Source organism: Bufo gargarizans, chromosome 2 (genome assembly GCF_014858855.1).
Source record: "Bufo gargarizans isolate SCDJY-AF-19 chromosome 2, ASM1485885v1, whole genome shotgun sequence".
NCBI classification, from domain to species: Eukaryota; Metazoa; Chordata; class Amphibia; order Anura; family Bufonidae; genus Bufo; species Bufo gargarizans.
Window position 1 is genome coordinate 103,907,213 of NC_058081.1, and position 23,258 is coordinate 103,930,470.

Here is a 23,258-nt window from a genome sequence, read left to right on the forward strand (position 1 = left end):
AGTGAAGGTTCTTCGCCGGCGGGAGAGTCCATGACGATGCGGTCGGAGGTGGAGCGGCGGGATTCCAGATTGACGGCTGCGGGGATCACAACACAGGTGAGGCAACACTGGGGACTCTAATAGTATTACAAGGTGTGGGGATCAGTGGGGGTGGTCAGTCCGAGCTAATTGGTGGTTTGGGGCGGTTGCTGTGCGGGCTGGCTGGTATGGGGTCCGGGTCCGGCGGGGCTGGGCCTTTGCAAGCGTGGGGGAGGGGGAATGAGGGCGTGGAAGCGGCGGGTGGATCTGGGCTGGCATCTTGGGGGTCGGGGCCTGGGGGGGTGACGAGCGGGATGGGTGTGGGGGGGGGGGGGGTTTCCGTGCAAACACAAGTGGGTGGCGAGGAGGATAGGCCGAGGGTGGATGATGCGGCGAGGGGTGAGGTATATGTTTGCTTTGAGGGCCTGTTGGGGGCGCACTTAAAGCAGAAGGTCAGGGACAGGATTTGGAAGGGGGAATATGTAGATATTTTCTCGCTTCTCCCATTGGAACGCTTTACCTGGATGTTGTTAGGAAGGATGTGGGTAAGAAAGAGGAGGAGGAGAAGAGGCGTTATAGACTATGGTTGAGAGTTGTGAGTTGTTCTCGGACGCAGCTGGGGGGGTAGATTTTGGTGTGTACTGTGAGGGGCAGTGGTGCGCGGGTAAGTGGCCGGAGGGGTGGTTTGTGAGGGGATGGATGAGGAATGTGGCTTTGCTCGAATTGTTTCCTATAGTGCTGGCGGTGGTACTGTGGGGTGATAAGTTCAGGGACAAGAAGGTGAGATGGCATTGTAATAACTTGGGTGTTGTACAGGCGGTCAATAGTCTTACGGCATCTTCCCCTCCTGTGGTTCGGCTGTTACAGCATTTGGTGCTGTTGTGTTTGCCTCTGAACACGTCGGTTGTGGCAGTGCATGTGCTGGGAGTTGCTAACGGAGTGGCTGATTCTCTTTCTCGTTTGCAGTTGGAGCGTTTTCGTCAGCTGGCGCCGGAGGCAGAGAAGGAGGGGTTGGAGTGCCCGGTTTGGCTCTGGGATCTCTTGGAGGTACTATAGCGGGTTTGTTTAGGCAGTCGTTGAGTGAGGGTACCTGGTTGGACTATGGTAAGGCGTGGCGTTCTTGGGAGCTGTGATGTGCAAGTTTGGGGACTGATGGTGGGGAGGCCCCGTTGGTATTGTTTTTGGGGCATATCGTGGAGGAGGGTTGGTCGTGGCAAGGGTTAACCGGTGTTTGGCTGGATTGGTTTTTGGTTTTAGATTGAGGGGTCTTCCGGATGTTACAAAAACTTTTTGGGTGAAACAGGTGCTGAAGGGTTTTCGGAGGGGTTTGTGTTGAGTCGGTTTGTAGATCGGCCAGTGAGGTTCGCCTGTTTAGACTGGTTTTTTTCGTTGGGCTTTTTTGGGGCTTTCCGGTTGGGGGAGTTGGTGAGTAGGAGCATAGTTAGTTCGGGGGTTTGGGGGGTGAGGATGTTGATTTGTATGAGGATAGGGTAGTGGTGCGAATTAGGGTATCTAAGACTGACAGGGAGGGCAAAGGTTGTAGTGTGTCGTTGTATGCGATAGCAGGGTGCTTGGTTTGCCCGGTCAGTTGTTTGAGGGAGTATCGGGCGGGGGTTAGCTGGGCGGGTGAGGGTCCTTTGTTGCGGCATGAGGATGGTTCGTCTTTGTCCAGATTCCAATTTGTGGCAGTGTTCAAAAAATGTCTGGCAGCGTTGGGAATGGACTCCAGAGGTTTCACGGGTCATTCCTTCCGGACTGGGGCGGCGACTGAGGCTGCAAGAATGGGTCTGGGGGACGAAGTGATTAAGAAGATTGGGAGGTGGGAATCGGTTTGTTTCAAGTCATACGTGCGTTTGGGGGGTTTGTGAGTTGTGTTATGCGTACCGAGTTTGTCTGTGTTTTATTTTTCGTCTCTTCTTGTTGCAGGTGGTGAGGCGGCGTTAGTCTGGATCCTGGGGCATTTGTTTGTTTTTTGAGGGGCTCTGCGGGCCGATCTCCGGCCCAACGGACGGCAGTTGGGGATTAGTAGGGAGGAGGCGGTGGTGAGATGGATTGGGCGTAGAGGGATGTTGTGGGGGAGTGTGATGGGGGAGGTACATCGGCATGCGCGGCTGGATAGGTCCCCGGATATCCTGGTGCTCCATGTAGGGGGTAATGACTTGGGGGCGACTTCATGTCGGGAATTGATCAAGGATATAAAGTTCGACTTGTTGCGGTTGTGGTCGTTGTTCCCGCGGATGATAACTGTCTGGTCGGACATGGTGTATCGGCAGTAGTGGCGGGAGGCCAGGTCGGTTGAGAGAGTAAATAAGGCGCGGATAAAAGTGAATAAGACGGTAGGTAAGTTTGTGGTCAGGAATGGGGCGGTGGTGGTGCGGCATGTGGATTTGGAAGTGGGTACCGGAGGATTTTGGAGGGCCGACGGGGTTCATTTGAACGCGGTAGGAACTAATTTGTGGTCCTTGGGCCTGCAGGGTGGCATTGAGAGGGCACTAGGTATGTGGAGGAACGCGCAGGCTTGAGGAAGGAGTCAAGCTGCGCGTTGTTGGCGGGGAAAGGTCATAGAAGCTGGTGGTCTTGGATGGTGTGGAAAATGGGAGGGCCTCCAGGAGGGGGGCTGGACTCTCATAGTTGGGGCATTTTTGGTTCGTTCAGAGAGGCGTCCATCAGTTGGTGTCTCCGAGCTGGAGTTTTGCGGCTGGAGGCAAGATGGAAGTGCCGGGTTGGCGTGTTTTTTATACATGTATGTTAGGAATTTGGAGCTTCTATGACCTCCCTCGTCAGGGTATGTCAATGTTATTGTTATATATATATATATATATATATATATATTTATATATATATGTTATGTATTTATTTATTTATTTTATTAATAAACGGCTGCTGTGCCCGATTTAATCCAACCCAGTCTGTGAATGTTCATTTGTGGGTAAAGAAGGGGTTGGGGGATTTTATGTTAGTGGCAGTAGGCCCTGGCGAATAACCAATAACCCAGTCATGTTTTATACTGGAGAGTAGTAAGTTGTCATTGTTTGTTTGTTTTGTTTGAGTACATATATTTTTACTAAAGAAAGCAAAAAACTGGTTGTGTATAGTGACTCTGTTCACACCATACACCCTGGGCGATTTTATATTGCGTTAGGTGATTTCTTTATAGGGTGTGGTAGTTTTAACACACATGAGAAACAAATAAGAGGTTAACAAATACCCAGGTAGAGGATTGGAGCATATGAGCTCTGCCCTCCCTCCAGCGGGGGAGGGGAGAGTTTTTGGACTTTAAATTTCCTCATTTGGGCATATATCTTTGTTACGATTAAGAACTGTTTATTCGAAATGCATAAACAATGGTCGTGAGGTGGATGGATTGTCCTTGTCTGATGTATTGAAGCAATCAATAAAGATAAGAACGACACATCTTGAAAGTGAGTGCTGGAACTTCCTTTTTTTCACTTTATCCATCGAGGTCTTACCTGTTTGTTCCGTGCACACGAGGTGCTAAGATATAAGCGAGCTGGAAACAACACACCATGGACATGATTGATAACGCTCTTTGACTCTCTCTGACCTTTTTACTACAAAATCACAGTGAGATAAAGTTGTCACTGTGATTTTGACACAAAAAATATCAGTCCATGTTTTTGGGATAAGAAAAAAAGAATACTTCTGGTTGGAAACCCTGTTCCCCTATGGCATCAGGGCAGGAGTCTCTTTCTCTGCACTGGCTGCATTCATGCCCCTGGCATCAGGGCAGTCTTTAATACTGATTGGACCCTGGGCAAAAATTTACTTGGGCCCCCTGGATCCCGCCTTCCCACACCCTAGCAAGCAATCACGCTCTCCACCACAACACACACAAAAAATCCACACACCTGGTAGAGTACAGTGAATGACTGTAAATACTTCCAGTTCTGAAGACTCCAGCGCCTCAGGATCAGTGCTCTGGGCTCAGGCTGGAAGTGGGCACCGCTCTGCAGGAAGGAGACTGGGGCTCGGCTCACCCTAGCGCTACAGTGCACCCCACAGTATGCAGTATAGCACCCTATAGTATACAGCACCACACAGTATGCAGTATAGCACCCCACACTATACAGTACCCCACAGTATATAGTAGAGCAGCCCACAGTATACAACACCTCACAGTATACAGTAGAGCAGTATAGCACCTCACACAGTACAGCCCCCCACACAGTATACAGTCCCACACAGTATACAGGCCCCCACAGTATACAGTCCCACACAGTATACAGCCCCCCACAATATACAGGCCCCTACACAGTATACAGCACCCCACTATACAGTAGTTTACAGTATATTAGCATAACAGCCCCTGTCACCTTTTTCTGATGTAATCTTCACAAAAAAAATCTCCACAGATAAGGCAAACTTCTCCTGCAGCAACACTCCTGCTAGGACCTGTGATGACCTCATAGCCATGTGACCAGTAATATTGCTAAGTTACTGGTCACATGGTGATGATGTCATTAAGGTCCTAGATCACAGCTGTCACAGACACAGTACGCTGGCTGGAGTGTCGGCAGGCATGGCATGGCAGCACCCCCTGTGTAGCTGACAGCCTGACACCCGGGGCAGTGGCTAGCAGGGCTCAAGAGGCATCTGCCTTGGGCCCCCCAGGAGCAACTGGGCCCGGGGCAGCTGCCCCTTTTGCCCCTTGGTAAAGACGGCCCTGCCTGGCATGCGTCTATAGGGTATTACTGTATTTCTCAGCAGTATATTCGGAAGTGTACTGCTTGATTTGTAGATCTGATGTTTGTCTTCCCATGGTTCTAATAGATCTATAGTATTCTATATTATAACAGCACATTATACATTATATTCAGCAGTGTGCAGTGAGCTAAACACAAGAATGGTTGTTATACTGCAGAGCAATAAGGTACTGTGGACAGGGAGGAGGGAGAAGATACAAAGTACAGTCCTGATCAAAAGTTTAAGACCACTTGAAAAATGGCAAAAAATCATATTTAACATGGCTGGATCTTAACAAGGTTCCAAGTAGAGCTTCAACATGCAACAAGAAGAAATGGGAGTGAGACAAAACATTTTTTGAGCCTTCAATTTAATGAAAACAACGAATAAACTGAAACAGGCTGTTTTTCAGCTGATCAAAATTTTAGGACCACATGCCTTTAAAAGGCCAAATCTGTGCAAAGATGTGGATTGGCATTTTCAGTCAGGTAGTCACACGTTGTGATGGCAAAGGCAAAAAAACTTTCCCTTTTGAACGTGGTCGGGTTGTTGAACTGCATAAGCAGGGTCTCTCACAGCGCGCCATCGCTGCTGAGGTGGGACGCAGTAAGACAGTCATTTGGAATTTCTTAAATGATCCTGAGGGTTATGGAACAAAAAAGTCAAGTGGAAGACACAAAAAAATTTCAGCAGCACTGAGCTGGAGGATCCAATTGGCTGTCCGTCAAGACACTGGACGATCCTCGACCCAAATTAAGGCCCTTACTGGTGCTGACTGCAGCCCCATAAACATCAGACGGCATCTGAGACTGAAGGGCTTCAAAAACAAAAAACATCTTCAAAGACCTAGTCTCCTTGAACGCCAGAGAACTGCTCGTTTGGACTTTGCAAAAGAGCACCAAACATGGGACATTCAAAGGTGGAAGAAAGTTTTATTCTCTGATGAGAATTTTTTTAACCTTGATGGTCCTGATGGTTTCCAACGTTACTGGCATGACAAGCAGATCCCATCTGAGATGTTTTCTACGCGCCACAGTGGAGGGGGCGCCATAATGGTCTGAGGTGATTTTTCTTTCAGTGGAACAAAGGAGCTTCAGGAAGTGCAGGGGCGTCAAACGGCCACTCGCTATGTCCAGATGTTGCAGAGAGCATTCCTCATGACTGAGGGCCCTTGTGGTAACGACTGGGTTTTTCAACAGGACAACGCTACAGTACACAATGCCCGCAGGACAAGAGACTTCTTCCAGGAGAATAACATCACTCTTTTGGCCCATCCTGCGTGTTCCCCTGATCTAAATCCAATTGAGAACCTTTGGGGATGGATGGCAGACAGTGCGGCCATCTTCACCACTTGGAGAAATGTTCCCACTCACCTCATGGAAACGTTTGCATCAAGCATGCCGAAACAAATTTTTAAAGTGATAAACAATAACGGCGGAGCTACTCATTACTGAGTTCATATTTGGAAGTTAGATTTCTGTTTTTGGGGGGGGTTAGTTTTTTTTGGAGGTGTGGTCCTAAACTTTTAATCAGCTGAAAAACTGCCTGTTTCAGTTTATTCGTTGTTTTCATTAAATTGAATGTTCAAAAAATGTTTTGTCTTACTCCCATTTCTTCTTGTTGCATGTTGAAGCTCTACTTGGAACCTTGTTAAGATCCAGCCATGCTAAATATGATTTTTTGCCATTTTTCAAGTGGTCTTAAACTTTTGATCAGGACTGTAATACAATTTAGCATTATTTCATGGTTTTCATCCTTTTCAGTATGCATTTAACTGGTCCTAATGACTCTCACACAAACTAAAGATTATTTAAGCTAAATGATACCTACTCATTTAAATTGCAGCAGAACAGGACACATTCTCCAAAATTTCACAGAAATTATTAAAATATGATTCTCTGTGTAATACAAAATTTATAGAAGTTGTTACATTTTCTATTTTTATAGTGTATTCTTTTAATGAACTGATGGCATGTAGATCATAACTAGGGATGAACGAATTTCATATTTTGAAATTTTTTTCGGTTCGGGTTGTGGTATAATGTGAATTGCGTTATTGATTCATTTACCACAGACCATAACGCAATTCCATGATGGAATGCATAACGGAATTCCTTTAGAGGCATTCTGTTATTGATTCCATCATAATAGAAGTATATGGCTTGCATAACGGATCCGTCCTGTTTCCGTTATGCAGGAAAGAACTCCAACATAACGTAAATCGGACAGATTCGTTATGCAGGCTATAGACTTCTATTATGATGGAATGAATAACGGAATGCCTCTAAATGCATTCTGTTATGCATAGTCATGGAATTGGGTTATGGTCCGTGATAACGGAATCCATAATGCAATTCACTTATTAATTATACCACAACCCGAACCGAAAACAAATTTCAAAATATGAAACTCGCTCATCTCTAATCATAACGACCAAAAATAACCACACACGAGAAAATAAATCCATGGTTTTCCATGTAATAAATATATTGTGATCATGTATCAAACATTTTCATTATACAATGGATGTACATTTCCTTCATTTACAGATCGTACCGTACATTTGAAGACATTCATGTCACCTGGCCTGCGGAGCCACAGATGGAAGTGCTTTTTTCAGTGAGTCATAAATAAAGGTGCATGATAAGACAAAGGGTTACCCTGCCCTTTTTTTTTATCTACTGACAGGGTACACAGACATAAAATATTAGGTCGAAAGATTAAAGGGGTTTTCGAGGGTTTTTGAATGACAGCTGTAGTGATCTCCTGGTTGGACTCTAGGAGGAGCTGTGAAGCAGAACAATGCAGAGAGCACTTCACAGTGAAGCTCTGCTTCCCAGGCTCTTGCTAGAGAACTTTTTGGCAGACTAAAAGTTCATATTCACGCCACTCTTTATAATAAAAACTACACAAAAAGAATGTTTCGCCTCCACCTAGTGCTTTTGGTAGTTTGGCACTGCCAAAACTGCTGACAGACTCCCTTTGAAGGGGTTATCCCATATTCAACATTTATCACATATTCTGTGCATAAGTGATAAGTGTCTGATTGTTCGACTTCTGGGACCTCCACTGATCAACTGAATGGAGCTGTGGTATGTGCTCCAGTCAAAATCTGTGGGACTGCCAAAGATGGTCGAACGCTTTTTGATGTTGGTCTCCAACACTCACAATCTCCATGTGTGTACCACACCATCTCTGATTGATGGTTACCAAGATTATCTTCTGAGTTGACCCTATGATATGGCAGAAGATAGCAAAGGATACTTTCACCAGCTTAGTATAGCAAAGCCTTGGTCAACATTTAGAATGTCAGGCTACTGCTTGTGTCAGATAAATGCTTAGGGTGTGTTCACATTTGCATTGTCATTTCTGCTTTTCTGTTCCATCAAAGAGGCAGAAAACTGAAAATGATGTTATAGTTGTGTTATTCCAGGCAAATATGACAGAACTTCTGACACAGGTGGGAACAGAACCTACATGTTCGCCCCATTAAAATCACCATTTCCACCAAAATCCATAATGCTCAGATGTCAATTACCAATTGATACCTTTCCACAGACATTCTCAGCCAGCTTATTTTTAAAGGCACAGAAATATTTGAATATAGAGTTTCATAAATATACTTGTCACCAAGACCTTACTGTGACAATATGCCAGGACATAACATAATAATTAAGTAATGAACCCCTTATTTCAGTGCTCAGCAGAATTATACAGTCCCTGGAGTGTCTTACTGTGCAAATGAAATCATGGTACCAGGGCAAAGTTATCCAGTGTATTCCAGAGTATTCAATGACACGTGCATAGGATGTTGACTTGCTGTGTAGCAGGAATGGAGGACTGTGCAGGTTTTGTTTTGTTTTTTAGGAGGGAATGGGTACCATACACTGTATTCTTTTCTTTGCTCTGCAGTCCAGGACCATGAACGCAAACCTAGTCCTATTTTTATTGCAACTTCCGTCTTGTCAGACTTAGTTTGGATATTGTATCCAGGTACCTTAAAAGTTTTTTCTTTTATCCTGTTCCTTTGGCTTCCAGTACAGAGCCCATGAGAAAGCAGCGATAAGCAATAAGGAAATCACCATGGCTGAGCAGAAGGCTCCCAGAGTGCCCGATAGTGATGGCATGACAGAGTGATCCAGAAGCCATTTCTTCCTTAGATTCATATCCATAATCAGCGCTTCCATCTGAAAATATGTTCCCATGATACCAAATACGTGAAAGAGCTGGTGACTGTGTCCTGGGATTGAAGAACAATACTGTTTCAGAGAGGGCTTTCACTGAAAACATGTCCACGATCTTGTAATGAATCTTTATTCTGTAATTACTGCATTAATAGTGTATAGTATGTAAGTATAGAAAACCAAGAAGAATTAAAATAAGAAAGCACTAGATACATGTGTTCTTGCTTTCTGAGCATATTGAGGATTGTGACTGTAGGGGGCAGTGCTTTTATTTATGGTCTCATCCAGGGGGGGACAGGCCATAGACCCTACAGAGAAATTTCCCGGTGGGCCGATGCCCCAGGGGGCCAACCAAGCCCTCCTCTCTGCTGCTGTCCAAGTACATAATGAGCTCTCAAACAGTAGTTAACCCTGTGAGAATCAGGTACTCATGTACACGGCCAGCAACCGCACAGGCCCTCCTGAATGCACCTGCTGAGGCCCACATCTCCCCTCCTAAGGCCCCTGCTCCACAGACAACATAAGGAGGATGACAGAAGATGGTAGCTATTGATGGCCACCACAAAGGGACAGCTTTTAGGGCAGTATATTGTGCTACACTGTGTTATTTGGTTCTGCTGGGATGGTATTTTGCACTATGGTATTGTTGTACCCGCCTACTTGTGTTGCCCTGCCTTCTGTTAATTTGCACCTGCCTACAAAATGGGGCCACTTTTAGTTTTTTGTTTTTTTTCCAGGGCCACTTTAAGTTCCCAGTCTGCCCTGGTGTCATCTATATGACTGCTTCATGGATAGAAGATGGACATTATTTTCTACTGACATATTCCACTCTACATAAATAATAATAATAATATAAAATATATTATATATTTATATACACACAAATTACAGTATGCCCCAACAAGACATCCTAAGGATTCATGGCAAGGACCCAGGCTGTCTGTATAAGAAGGTAATTTATGTCTGAGCTTGATTTTTACATATTAGGTTAAAGTAAATTGGGGGGGGGGGGACACAAAAATGGCATACCTAGAGAATTCTGCTGTAAAAAAAAAAAATACATTTACAGCATGCTCTAGAATAGTTGGAAAAAAATGATCAAAACAAATGTGAACGTGTCCTAATTACTGCTCATAGTATGCAAAAATTTGAGGTGGAAAGGAATCTGGTGATGAAAGATAGGAAAATCGATAGATGGATAAAGAGAAAGATTTATAAAAATAAAATAAAAAATTAAATGTTTGAAATTTGAGTAATTTCCTAATCTCTAATGTTTATTTATGCTGTAAAGTGTAACTGATTCACTAATCTGGCCATACACATTATAAAAAGCTTGGTAACTCTGACAGCAGGGTTCATGGGAAGGTTGTATTGTGGGATGCCCAATTCTCCATTGTGGTGGTAGATAATTCACTTCTCCCCACCAAAACTACTTGGCTGGCTGAGCATGCATCTTCCCGGTGGTCAAGAGAAATAGCTGATGGCTGAATGAATATGGGCAGCTTTATACCAGGTGTTGCTGTAAGTAGTCTCTGGAGGATCTTAGAAAATCAGCCCACATAAAGTTACCATTTTACAGAGAAGGAAAATCGTATAACATGAGGAACGTCACAAAACTGTATATTAGGAAAGCCCAGAGAGTGGACACCAGTTGGAGAGCAACGTGTAGATAACTCACCCACATAATCAAATCGTCCTGGGGCAAGCCTCTCCGGAAGATGTGTGGCAAACAGAAAACCAGTGAGAAAGGCAAAGATGGAATGCCAGATGTGCATGGTAAGGGTGGCATTGTGTGTGCAGTCATTACCCGAGCAAAAGAATAACTGCATGCAAACAGAAAGAGACATTCATGAGTAACCATGGTGGAAAAATACATTCTGAAATAAAATGGTATGGCCACATCACTGTCTACTAAGAAGAGATTGTTGCTAACAGCCCAGGAGAGGGGAGTGGGGGATAGGAGTACAGATTTAAGGTACGGCTGACCAAACAGTCTCAAAGTGTGGAAGGATACGCTAGCGGTGTTCCCTCTAATAGCAGCAAATTTCTGCTGTCTGCCATATACGTGCACAACAACTTGCTGACTGACTCCAATGCATGACCGTGTAGATTCTGGACCTTCTAACTTCTTGGCTGTAGATTGTCTCAGAGGCATAAGTTCTCTGAGCTTGGGCCTAGCTCTGAGGAGCTTGCACAAGTAGGTCCTCTCTCTTCCTCAGCTAGAATCTCACTACTCGCAAACCAGGGAGCAGATCCAGGTGGATTTCCTGGTGCCAGGAAATGAACCAAGGTGCTACTCCTAACCTGTCTATACAGTACTATTAGGTATACAAACACAGTAAATCACAGCATTTACCCTTTACAGTAACCCTGTTCTGGGGTACTTCAGATCTGCCAAGGACCTGATGTGTATGGGTACTGGCTGGCAAGACAAGACTGGCCATGCATATTAGATGGGTAATATTGCAGGAAAAACTTGTTGATTTTGGTAGGATAGAGAGATGAACTGTATCAGAGGGGGCAGACAGTCATTCTCTCCTCCTTCCTACAATGAATATAATACTTAAATATAGCAGAGCTGACCAAGTGACTTTCGGCTGGCATTCATCTATAGCCAGCTTATAGGAATTTTTCCACAATTGATATTTATCACCTATCCAATGGATAGAGGAGAAATATCTGATTGCTGGAGGCCCCATGGATCACTAGAACAGGAATCCTGAGCTCCCCTTTTATGCAGTGAGAAGTCTGAATGTGCAGTACCCCTGTACAGGAGGTATTTGCAAATGGTTTACAATGTCATGTAATCTTATGTCATTTAATGTAATGTACACCCAGTGTGGCCTGGTATGGTTGGCAGGGACAGGGTTAACCACACTGTTCCTCCCTTCTCAGGAGGGGCAGGAATGGGCTGCCTAGACTAGTGTCTGGGGAATAGCTTGATGGGAGAGGGAGCAAAGACCATGTTCTCCTCTACCCAGGCCCCACCTTCAAACTTCGGAGACTCACATCTCTCTGCATGCTTCTTAGCAAGAAGGATAAAAGACATGGAGTCAAGAAAATAGAGAATCTGCATGGCGGATCGAGGAGCGAGTCAGCAAGATAACCTGCTACTACAGCTATTGAAACTTTGCTGCCATAGAGGGATTACAGTTAATATTGTTTCATTCCTTTGGCTATAAGCCAATTACCCTAGGTTAGCTACCCTTAGTGTGCCCATCCTGCATAGCTGCTAGTTTGTATTAAAACCTTTTATTTCATTAAAAAGATTGCAGTAATCTTAACTTAACTTCAGTGTACTGATTCTGTGCCCAGAGAGTGGATGAAATATATTACTTTAGTCTCAGGCGTCTGCACACGGTCTGGACCTGACAGCAATAGGGAGTCTGTCTATTAATATATCAACTCTTGGTAAAGAATTTTAGAAAATACCTCAGCCGTGTCTCTAGCTCGAGGGCTTGTAAATGATCACTCTGTAAACTTAATTCGCCCCTTGCATAATCTGGTGTATCCGATCAGATTTTGATACAGTATCGGTTACATTTATTTGCCTTCATTATAGTTATATTATTATATTGATATGCAAACAGTGGCTCTAACTATATACGTTCCACAGCTGTGCTATCACATAAATATGATCAGAATTTTGATGGTTATAGTTACATCATTACGTTGATTTGCCAATGCACCACTCTTGTGATATGGGCTTGTCGCAACAAGTGGATTGAAAAAGGCTAAATGTGCTATTCCTGACCGGGTTATACCAGGTCTAATGTAACCTAATTTCCAACGAGGCGTTCCTGCTGATTTAAATGCTTGCTGTCTTCTGCCTTTGCAGTTAAAACAGGACACCTGAAGCTTTCCTGCCAGCCTAGAAACCTGAGTAGATTCAGCCTGGGCTGTTTGTATGCAGGACGCCTAGAGCGTTCATGCCTGCCTAAATAGCTAGGTAGCAAATAGATTCTGCCTTGGCTGTTTGTGTGCAGAGAGCCTGCTGAGCTCCCAACACCTGTTTTTAGATCTAAGGTAGACTGCTGCTAAAATACTAATTCAAAGCTTCCCCATATGTTTTGCCATTATTCGGCAACATTAGGGGTTAATAAAATTACAGTTAAGACACCTTACATAGTTAGACACGGTTTGGCCAATCGTAGTCATTTGAACTTGCACACCTGTATAGCAAGGTATTTTATTGGTTCTTTCCTCTTTAATCCCCTGTAATGTGGTCGGTTAGTGTTACTTCAGACTTCAGGAATGCGTTCAGGTAACTGTACATGCGTACTGCACACTGAAGACCTTTAGGAGGGGCCAGTAGGCTAGAAAATATCTAGCTATGCAACAAGGAGCTCAGGTCCTGCATGCAAAACTTTTATTTCTGTCAAAAATAATGGATCTCAGACGGAAAGGGGCAAAAACGGATGCAAAATGTGCATAAATGAGCACAACGAATGCTTAAAAAGGACTTGTCACCACCCCTGACCTGCCTGTTTTAATATCTACATGCATTCCCCATGAAATACCAATTCTGGAGCATTTATTCTAATGGCTCTATGTTGTGCCATTCCTGCATTATTTCTACTAGAAGTTATGAATGAATTGCTAGCAGTCTGCAGTAAGGGTACAGAGGGGAGGTAATCAGTTGGGGGTGTGTACCTGGAATTGGATAGAGTCAGACTGTGCAGGTACACTACCCCCCAACTGGTAACACCCCTCTGTACCCTTACTGCAGACTGCTAGCAATTCATTCATAACCTCTAGATGAAATAATAAAGGAACGACACAACATAGAGCCATAAGAATAGATGTTCCAGAATTGTTATTACATGGGGAACGTATGAAGCTATTAAAACAGGCATGTCGGGAGAGGTGACAGGTCCTCTTTAAAATACAGGATCCGTTTTTGTTTTTTTCCCAGTCCTTCAGCCTAAGATGTGTCTTGCTACCGCTACCTTTCTTTGTATCATATGGGCGTCATCCAGGTGTCATGTTGGATGACTGTTACTAATATGTTGATACGAAGTTAAGAGTTCTTGCTCAGGCGCATATGCGTCAAAGGTATTGGTGACACTCATGATCAACGAACTAGCCTAGACCGAGGATTATTGGCCAGATTGCATTGCTGTCACACGAGCGCTGTTCACTCATTGGAGAGCAGAAGAGAAAAGACCCACCTATAGTAGTTATAAACATTGATTCAAATGGCCTCCTGTTGATAGTAGCTCCATTTCCCCTGAAGACACCACAGTCGTAGTGAAACATGTCGGGGGAGCTGCAACTTAGGTTTTAGGGAAATACTAGCGAATGTAGGGACAGGCAAGCAATACCAGACAACAGTGCTCCTCTAATTATAATATATAGGGATATAGAGTAAAGATCTCAATATTATAAGGACAAACTGTCAGAAAGCTGAGACCTGAACAAACATCTAATCCCCAGATACTGATAGAGCTATATATAGAAGCAAGTGTCTGGCAAAGCATTTCACCAACAAGGAGTCTACATTATCCCTAGCCGCAGAGCCCAGCCGCACTTCATTTTTAACCATTTTTCTTTCTTTTTTCTTCCCGTGCCATACCTTTTTTTAAAAAAAATAAAATAAATGTTACGTTTTAAACCAGACCACAAATGGGAATCTACTAGCCCTAAGCTATTTGAAGTGAAATGTTGGATGACTGTTACTTATTATTTTATAATATTCTTTTATGATACTTTAGTAAACTTTTACGCTCTTAAGTCGGGAGACCCTCATACACAATAGATGGTTGGAAATTAATGCCAAAATTGACGAGTTCAGATGACATTTATCTAAAAGCAGCGCCATACTCTGATAAACCTGAGAATGACACAGCAGGCATATTGGCGTATACGACCTGCCTTTTTGCTGATAGTTGATACTTGGCTTCCATGAACCTGCCTGATACAGACTTCTCTATTTACCTTATGACCATCCCTCTCAATGTTCTCCAAGCTTCAGTACTCACCCGATAAAACAATGGAATGCTGTCAAACAGGTAGGGGTATGCAAAGGCTGTTACCCGCATCACCTTGCTAAGCCGCGGACGAGCCTGCTCTGGAAACCTGCAGACAATGAGAATTAATAGTACCAGTTGTTTAACTGTAACAGGTGCAATACATGAAATATGGGCAAACGTAAACCCTGATCCCAGTATGTTAGGATACACACCTAATGTTATTATTAGTGAGTAAGGCCTCTTTCACACTTGCGTTGTCCGGATCCGGCGTGTACTCCACTTGCCGGAATTACACGCCGGATCCGGAAAAACGCAAGTGTACTGAAAGCATTTGAAGACGGATCCGTCTTCAAAATGCTTTCAGTGTTACTATGGCACCCAGGACGCTATTAAAGTCCTGGTTGCCATAGTAGGAGCGGGGAGCGGGGGAACGGTATACTTACAGTCCGCGCGGCTCCCGGGGCGCTCCAGAGTGACATCAGAGCACCCCATGCGCATGGATGATGTGCCATGCGATCACATCATCCATCGCCCCACGTCACTCTGGAGCGCCCCGGGAGCCGCACGGACGGTAAGTATACTGCTCCCCCGCTCCCCACTACACTTTACCATGGCAAACAGGACTTTAGCGTCCCGGCAACCATGGTAACCACTCTAAAAAAGCTAAACGTCGGATCCGGGAATGCGCCAAAACAACGTTTAGCTTACGGCCGGATCCGGATCAATGCCTTTCAATGGGCATTCATTCCGGATCCGGCCTTGCGGCAAGTCTTCAGGATTTTTGGCCGGAGCAAAAAGCGCAGCATGCTGCGGTATTTTCTCCGGCCAAAAAACTTTCCGTTCCGGAACTGAAGACATCCTGATGCATCCTGAACGGATTTCACTCCATTCAGAATGCATTAGGATAAAACTGATCAGGATTCTTCCGGCATAGAGCTCCGACGACGGAACTCTATGCCGGATCCGGACAACGCAAGTGTGAAAGAGCCCTAACAGAATTAGGTTGGTAATATCATTTATAGGATTAACCCCAATTACTTGACATGCACCAAAGTATACCTGTCAATGAGATAGAACCGTAGGGTTTTTCTAGATGAAAGTCTCTTCTAGAAGGACTGTTCCTCATTATATTTAGACAATATTTGTCTGCAAAGGAAAACTGTACAAAAACAGGTTCTGTTTGTAGAATGGTTGAAAAGAAAATATCACTTGATGCCTTATGGGCAAAAAGATGGCTCTTTGTTTCTGATGCATATGGAGGGATTTCTTCGTATGTATTATATAGAAATAAATGTATATATGACAGGTGCACTTTAATCCTTGCCTATTCCATACAGTGCAAATGAAAGTTCCAACAAATAGGTTACAAGGAATACCAGACTCATCATTTGATGAGAAACACTGCACCTCAACAGATTTGCCCCATATTGTTATCCTCAAACATCCAGGTGATAACAGGTAGATGGTGAGGGTGTGGAGAGAACCCCCTCATGTCCAATAGTTACCTTTCTATCAGGTGCTGGTTATAATGCAGAACAGGAATACCCAGCCTGTTGGTGACAGTTGAATAGATAAGTCCTACAGAATCATGGAGACCTGGCATTGATTGAGGGACTGAACATATTAAACGACTGAAAAGAACATGGACCATACGGTAATCTGTCATTTCACTTAAAGGGAGCTTGTCCTTGTCCTCAACCGGGAGAGTTTGTAACCGTTTTGATGACAGTGTAGCTCTCCTATGGTTATATACCTTTATGTTCTAGTAAAAAAAAAAATTATAGCCCCCTAAAAGTATGTTTTTATAAATATGTTAATTCGGTGAAAAGAGACAAAGGGTCTGTACTTAGCAGTGCTGTAACCCAGCTGTGCCCATCAGAATGGAGCCCCACTCCTTCCCTCCACCTCCCAGTCTCGGTGACGTCATCATGGGTCCACTGGAAATCTCGCACATGCGCACATGTCCTTCATGTGTACCCCTGCCCCATCTGTTACCTGCTTTGTGCAGCGCCTTCAATAGCTGAACTGAATACTGCTGGTGTATGCACAGTTCAGTTATTGAAGCCGCAGCCCGAAGCAGGTAACAGATGGAGCAGGTGTACACATTGACTGATCTACATTTTATTCTGGTCCAGGGTGGACTTTTCTGTCCTTCAGCATATCTAAACATACCTGGAAAAGCAGGACATTCCAGTGCTGATGACTGTGTTGAAAACTGCCCATGATACAAACCAAAGGTGGAAGGGGCTGTTCACCCATCGATCTGGGAAGATATATGCAGAGTAGGCAATGGCTGACCCTGAAATTAGAAACCCAAATTTAGTACAGAACTGATCTGAAAGCCCTGGGGCAATAAGCTAACTATAGACAACAAGGTGACCGACAGACCATGGTTGTAAAATACGGCTTTTTACCAGAAAGGGCTACTTCACATATATCCAGTTCAGTGATGTGATTCAGTTTTTCTCTGGCCTGGTGCAAAAATGCTAGAGAGAAACTGAAGCTGTAACTGATCCCATAGATATTTTATAGGGTTGTTCATAATTATCATTTGTGATGCCGGATGTCAAATAGCGCTGGAGAGAAAAACACTGCATGCTGGGTTTTTCGATCTAATGCTATCAGTCTACATACAAAATCGTACCGCTTCACTAGAGTGTACATACACATATAGCACTTGTGTCTGTTTCCACAAAAATATACCTGGCAGAACACAACTGACGTACGGTATTTGCACCCAGCATAATAGACCCTACCAAAAGCCTGATGAAGTCACATAAACATACTGTATCTTATAGCAAAGAGTACAGATTTCTAGAGGAACTGACCATGGTGAATAAGGATACTTATTTTCCGAGACAATTTTTATACAAGGAGCCCATTCTATACGCAATGAGTACAACTCACAGTATAGTACAGTATATAATGAGACAAAAAAATAAAAAAGACAAACCACTGCACAATTTATACCATTATACTACAGCTGGAGTTGGAACAGTATTTTCATAAGAGCAGTTTGGATGACTCTCTTGGCAATGTTCACACCCAAAACATTCCAATAGTATTCGTGGGAAACGTGGTATCTGAAGCACCTCTCTTTTATGTAAACTATTTCCTTACCCAAGCTGTACATGCTTAATGCTCCATAGTCCAGGAAAAAGCAAATGTGCCGCGCTTGGATGGACATAATACTGAATGTATGAGCACAGGTGGACATCAGAGGGTAGATGCAGCAGGACAGGAGGTAGACCAAAAGTGGCCACAAAAAGGGATCATGTAATGAGGAAAGAAGTGCCAGAATTCGCCATAGGAAGTACCTGTAGAGACATAGAACATTCTTCTTAGCTTCTTGTAAGCCTGTGGACAATGATAGCTATATGTGATGTGCTGGGGTGAATAGGATTAGAGGTAGAAAACTGAGGTGCATACTACTTTTATATGTTTTATATATAACATTTATGTACTGTAAAACAAAGTCTAATAACATGATATAATTTATAGCAACATTGGATCACTTTAGCAGGGTGGAAGACATTCATCAATTAGAGTCTGCATTGTGATTTACGTGAAATGTATCCAATGTCGTAGCATGGTTAATACATTTGATGCGGTCCAACACTTCTGTCTTGAAATGTTACTCCACTTTCTATACCACCCCTTTACTGTAGTGTAAGATTGTGACAATTTTTGCAACTTTTTAAAACTAATTACCATAGCTAACCACTCCCACTATTCCACCCACGGTCACTAAATTTTTTCCCCAAATCAGCTCAAAGTCACAAAGCACTATTTTACTTTTTGAAGCCAACGTTCAGGTGCGCAGGACTTGATAAATTATCCCCTATATTCTTTATGCTACATGCATTTGACTACCTGTAGTAGTTAAAGGCAAGAAGAAGGGACTCTCAAAAATGCAATGTGAGAAAGGAGTTTTACAAAGATGGGCAGGCAGTTGATAAATTACAGATATTAAAGAGCATCTGTCAGCATGATCAACCCTATTAAACCAGGTATACTGCCTGGGTTGATCATGCTGATTCAGATGATACCTTTCTTTTGTTTGCATGGTAAACAACTGCAGATATCTGCGTTTTTATTCATATGCAAAGGAAAAAGACAGGGCTAGACATCAGCATGCTGAAGGGAGAGCTGTGTCCTAGCATGTACATTTCATATAAGCTACTTACTATAGCTTTACCATGTTAATAATAGCATTTTGTCTATGCTTAGAAAGCTAATAGGGGCACAGTATTTGATTATAAAGAAACCAGTAAGCTTTCTAAGCATAGAAAACCTATATTCTCAACATGTTAAGGCTATAGTAAGTATATGATATGTACATGCTATGACAAAGTTTTAGGACACAGTTCTGCTTTCAGCATGCTGATGTCCTGTCAATCAAGGGGAGTGTGCAGAGCAGAGAGGGTGTTACAAAAGCAGTGCTCCAAGGATTTAGCCCTGCCCACTAGTGCTCCAACTTGCTTATTTGCTTAAGAATAAAAAAGCAGATATCTCTGCAGCCGTTTAACATACAGGCAAAAGAAAGGTATAGTTTTAATCGGCATGATCAACCGTACCAGGCAGTATGCTTGGTTTAATAGGGTTGATCACAGTGATAGAGGCTCTTTAAGGTACGTTTAGGCAAAAAGGTCACCTTACCAAGGGCATATCTACAGGAGGTGCAGAAGTTGCTGTTAGACCTGGGCAGAGGAGCCGGTGATGGCCCAAATTGTTACTTTGCCCCATATGATGAGACGAGTACTACAAATGGCACGGAATAATAAGGGGTGGCCTAAGGCTTTATTCACATGTCAGTGATTCAAGGATGTGTGCTGGCCATGTTCTTCATGGACAGCACGTGTACCCATTCAATTTCATGTGGTCTGTGAAAGCATGCTGTATTTTGTCCATCACTCCTATTATAGTGTATGGGTCCAATAAAAAAAAGCACAGACACAAAATGGACGTCATCCTTGTTTTGTTCTTGTTTCACAGACCATTTATAGGAGATTTTCTGAAAATAATTCTTAACTGTGTAGTGTCAATGGAACACGGATGACACATGGAGAAAAAAAAAAAAAGGACACATGGACCAAACATGGATCCCTCACGGAAATCTTCACAGATTAATCACTGACCATCTTATCACAGATTTCATCACAGACATGGACGTGTGAATAAGGCCTAACGCAATATGATTTCTTGAGACCCAGCACTAGCCAGAGGGCATTTGATTGAAATATTTTGCAGTAAGTGCAGTAAACCTTGCAGACCACAAGCCAAAGCAGTCCTACGAAGCTTCATTTTGGTTTTTCAGATCCACCCGAAAAAAAACTATGTTGAAGGCTTGATTTAAAGAGGACCTTTCATGTTTTTTGTTTAATTCAGTACCTTTACTTGTTTGGTACGCTCCGCTGATGCTGCCATCATTGTTCTGTTTTTCAAAAATCCTTCGTTTACCCCTCTGCAGTTTTCGCGCCCAGTATGTTAATACTGAGCATCGGTACAAGGAAGAGGAGACACCAGAGTTTCTCCTTCTCCCTGGCTGTTTTTTCTCCCTAGCTGTGCCGTGCTCCGCTGCAATTGGACTGCAGCACAGCCAATGAGAAAGAGATGCCCACTGAGAGACCCTGGCTTCTCATCCTCCCTGTACCGATGCTCAGTATTAACATACTAGGCGCAAAAACTGCAGAGGAGGCACAGCGGGGCAAGCGACGGGTATTTGAAAGAAAGAACAATGATGGCAGCATCAGTGGAGTGTACCTCGTTACTAAAGGTACTTAATTAAACAAAAAATTTAACAAAAATACATGAAAAGTCCTTATTAAGCAAGTAGGACACACTGATGTATTTTGTGCTTATCTTTAAACCAAGACAAAAACATTTCTAGAGTTTTGATGATGTTATCAAAATCTATCTCACTGAGAACATACATTAAACTTTATCTGGTATTAAGCATTGAAAGACACTTACAAAGAGAAAAGGAGAACTGTCGGATGAGAAAGTGATCGCCAAATTTAGCATAGAAGAAAGGTGAAGGATCTGAAACAGAATGAAGGAGGACAGTTGGTGGTGCTCAGACGAGCCTGAGAAGTTAAAATAGCTTGAAGAACATTGCAGTATCAAAAGGAAAGAATAAGACCCTATAAGTCTGCATCAAATGTACAATCTTACCAGGTAGGTATAAAATGTGTCCATATATTTACAGTCTCATTGGTCATTTGGAAGAGACTTAGGATACATGCAGTGGCGGAGCATGTAGGGGAACGATATCCACAAATAATACTGTCTTCATGAAATACCTGAGGTTAAAACACAAAACAGGTTTAACAAGCATTATTATTAGTTATTTTTATGCTGCCAAAATATAACACTTCGATGTACCTGTTCTCATTGGGGATTACAATAAAAATTTACATATCAGTATGTTTTTGGAGTGTGGGAGAATACTAGAGTGCTGGGAAGAAACCCACGCAAACACGGGGAGAACATACAAACTCCACACAGCTGTTGTCCTTGGTAGTGTCCCAATCAAGGGAAACCAGCACCATGCATACATATATACATGTTCTCATGTGGCAGTTTCACCAGAACTCACCTTGGGCACCTGGTGTACATTTAGCAGCCTGGGTAACTTCCAGCTCAGCATGGCTGCAGCTTTAGATTGATTCTTTTCTTGTCTATAGCCGTTCCTGGTAATGAATTCTTCTAATGCCCTGGTAACACTGTTGTGACAAATATGTAGCATGAAGCAGTTTAGCATCAACTCTCCTTATTGTACTCTGACAACCTCCACACTGCTACTCCCTTTATCACACCCCACGCTCCACACCTTATCTATTTATTCAGTTATCAAAAGTCTTGTAACCCCTTTAGTAGGACAGACTGACAGATGCATCTCAAATGGGCTACAGACAACTGAAAGGGAACAGATATTATAAGGATGTGTAGAATGGTTGTGTGTCGTGCAGACCAGAGACATCCTGACATTGTGCACTCAGAAAGGAATCAATTACAAGAAGTTTTTACTCTCTAGAACACAAATGCTCAGGCCTTCCAAGGTGTGCTTTCTACACAAGGTTTTTGTCATATCTAGTATATAAATTCTGCATGGACTCAGAAGCTTTAAACATGGTTTATACATTTTTTTGTTGAGAAAATGGAATCACATTTCTAACGTCTTACCTTGCATACCACCCTAATGCTTGTATAATCCCCCTCTGCACTTTGTGCCAGGCGCCTGATGACTTTATGAATGGAGGGCGCTCAGCACTTCTGATGGTTTTATTGCTACTGTAAAAGGTGTTCCTTCATCCCTGTCACATTAATGTGTGTAAGAGACATTGTTTGTAATTCAATGTCACGTCCTTAGAGGATGTAAATCAGGAGGAACATTTCACAAGTTAATAAGTAACTGAGAGGGGATAGGCTAGTTAACGTGTAATCTGGAAAGCAGATCCCAGACCCATATGTACCAGCACATACCTGGTATATCCTTTGCTTACGTGCACAGTCAGACATGGCTTGCTGAGAGCCCCTGACCCAAAAAGCTAACAATTTACAAAGCAGAATGAAGTGGGCCTATGCAACGCACATGTAAACACAATCCCTATGAAAACAGCATGTAACAGCCTACAACAACTGCAGAGTTTGCCATCCTTATACTATATGCAGCTTCAGGTACCATATTGTGTACAAAGTCTAAGCACCCACATACCTGGTGTACACAAAGAGGACATAATTTTGATCCGCTCCTGAATCTGCAATTGCTTTGCCAAGAGATCTGTCAGTTTCTTAACCTTTTCCCTCCTCTTTGGGCATTCTTACTCCTCCTCAAACGTTTTGTATTCTGTGTTGCCCCAAACACTTAAGACTTGTCTGACTGGTTTGTAGGGAGACCAAAGCTGACTCATTGGCCCAGGGTGACAGGGCTGTGTGACTTCGTGACAGTGCACAGTAAAGTAACTCAGTATTTTTACATCATGAAATACAGTGAAGATACCTAACATTTCTAAACAGCTTATCAGAAGTATATCAACAAATTCTATGAAATAGAATTTCCAAAATGTAGTTTAAAAAAAATCAGCTGGAATCAGTTAAGACTTTACCTGCATTAATGTTGCTTAATGTATTAGGAGGTAGTAGAAGTTAATTTCAACTGTAAAACTCCAGTAAAGCAGGTCCTACTTGAGATACTGGCTGCACAGCTATCTCTCCTGACCCCCATTCATGTTCTGAATCGAGAGGTGGGAGTAAGCCGCTGTCAGATATTTTTGCTGGTGACGTATCTTCATGAGAAGAAAAGTGATGGGTAGGTAAAAATCAAACATGCCCAACCCTTCTCTCCCCCAACCTCTGCTGTCAGGAGGTCACATACACA

At 43.2% G+C, this 23,258-nt stretch overlaps 1 protein-coding gene across 3 annotated transcripts; it reads right to left on the reverse strand.

Moving 5' to 3' along the window:
- Positions 1 to 7,184: 7,184 nt before the first annotated feature.
- On the reverse strand, positions 7,185 to 22,723 carry PAQR5 (progestin and adipoQ receptor family member 5). 3 transcript variants are annotated; one of them, XM_044279360.1, is made up of 9 exons: positions 22,596 to 22,723; positions 21,477 to 21,603; positions 21,053 to 21,180; positions 17,999 to 18,195; positions 17,051 to 17,177; positions 16,384 to 16,428; positions 14,888 to 14,984; positions 10,585 to 10,729; positions 7,185 to 8,962 (listed from the first exon to the last, which is right to left on the reverse strand). In XM_044279360.1, the coding sequence occupies exons 2-9, from the start codon at positions 21,525 to 21,527 to the stop codon at positions 8,721 to 8,723; spliced, it is 1,032 nt and encodes a 343-aa protein (XP_044135295.1). In that variant the 5' UTR covers positions 21,528 to 21,603; positions 22,596 to 22,723; the 3' UTR covers positions 7,185 to 8,720. The 3 variants fall into 3 exon arrangements, with proteins under 3 accessions (XP_044135295.1, XP_044135294.1, XP_044135296.1); XM_044279359.1 differs by lacking the exon at positions 22,596 to 22,723 and adding an exon at positions 22,064 to 22,208; XM_044279361.1 differs by lacking the exons at positions 16,384 to 16,428; positions 22,596 to 22,723 and adding an exon at positions 22,064 to 22,208.
- Between the last annotated feature and the right edge of the window lie 535 nt (positions 22,724 to 23,258).

Bases quoted from the DNA above. Each gene is read 5' to 3' on its own strand.
- PAQR5 (XM_044279360.1), bottom strand. From the start codon at position 21,527: ATGCTGAGCTGGAAGTTACCCAGGCTGCTAAATGTACACCAGGTGCCC. The intron at 17,178-17,998 runs GTAAGGAAATAG...TTCTAATTTCAG, and splicing joins ATTAAGCATGTACAGCTTGG to GGTCAGCCATTGCCTACTCT. The intron at 16,429-17,050 runs GTATGTTTAGAT...TGTCACCAACAG, and splicing joins GGAATGTCCTGCTTTTCCAG to GCTGGGTATTCCTGTTCTGC.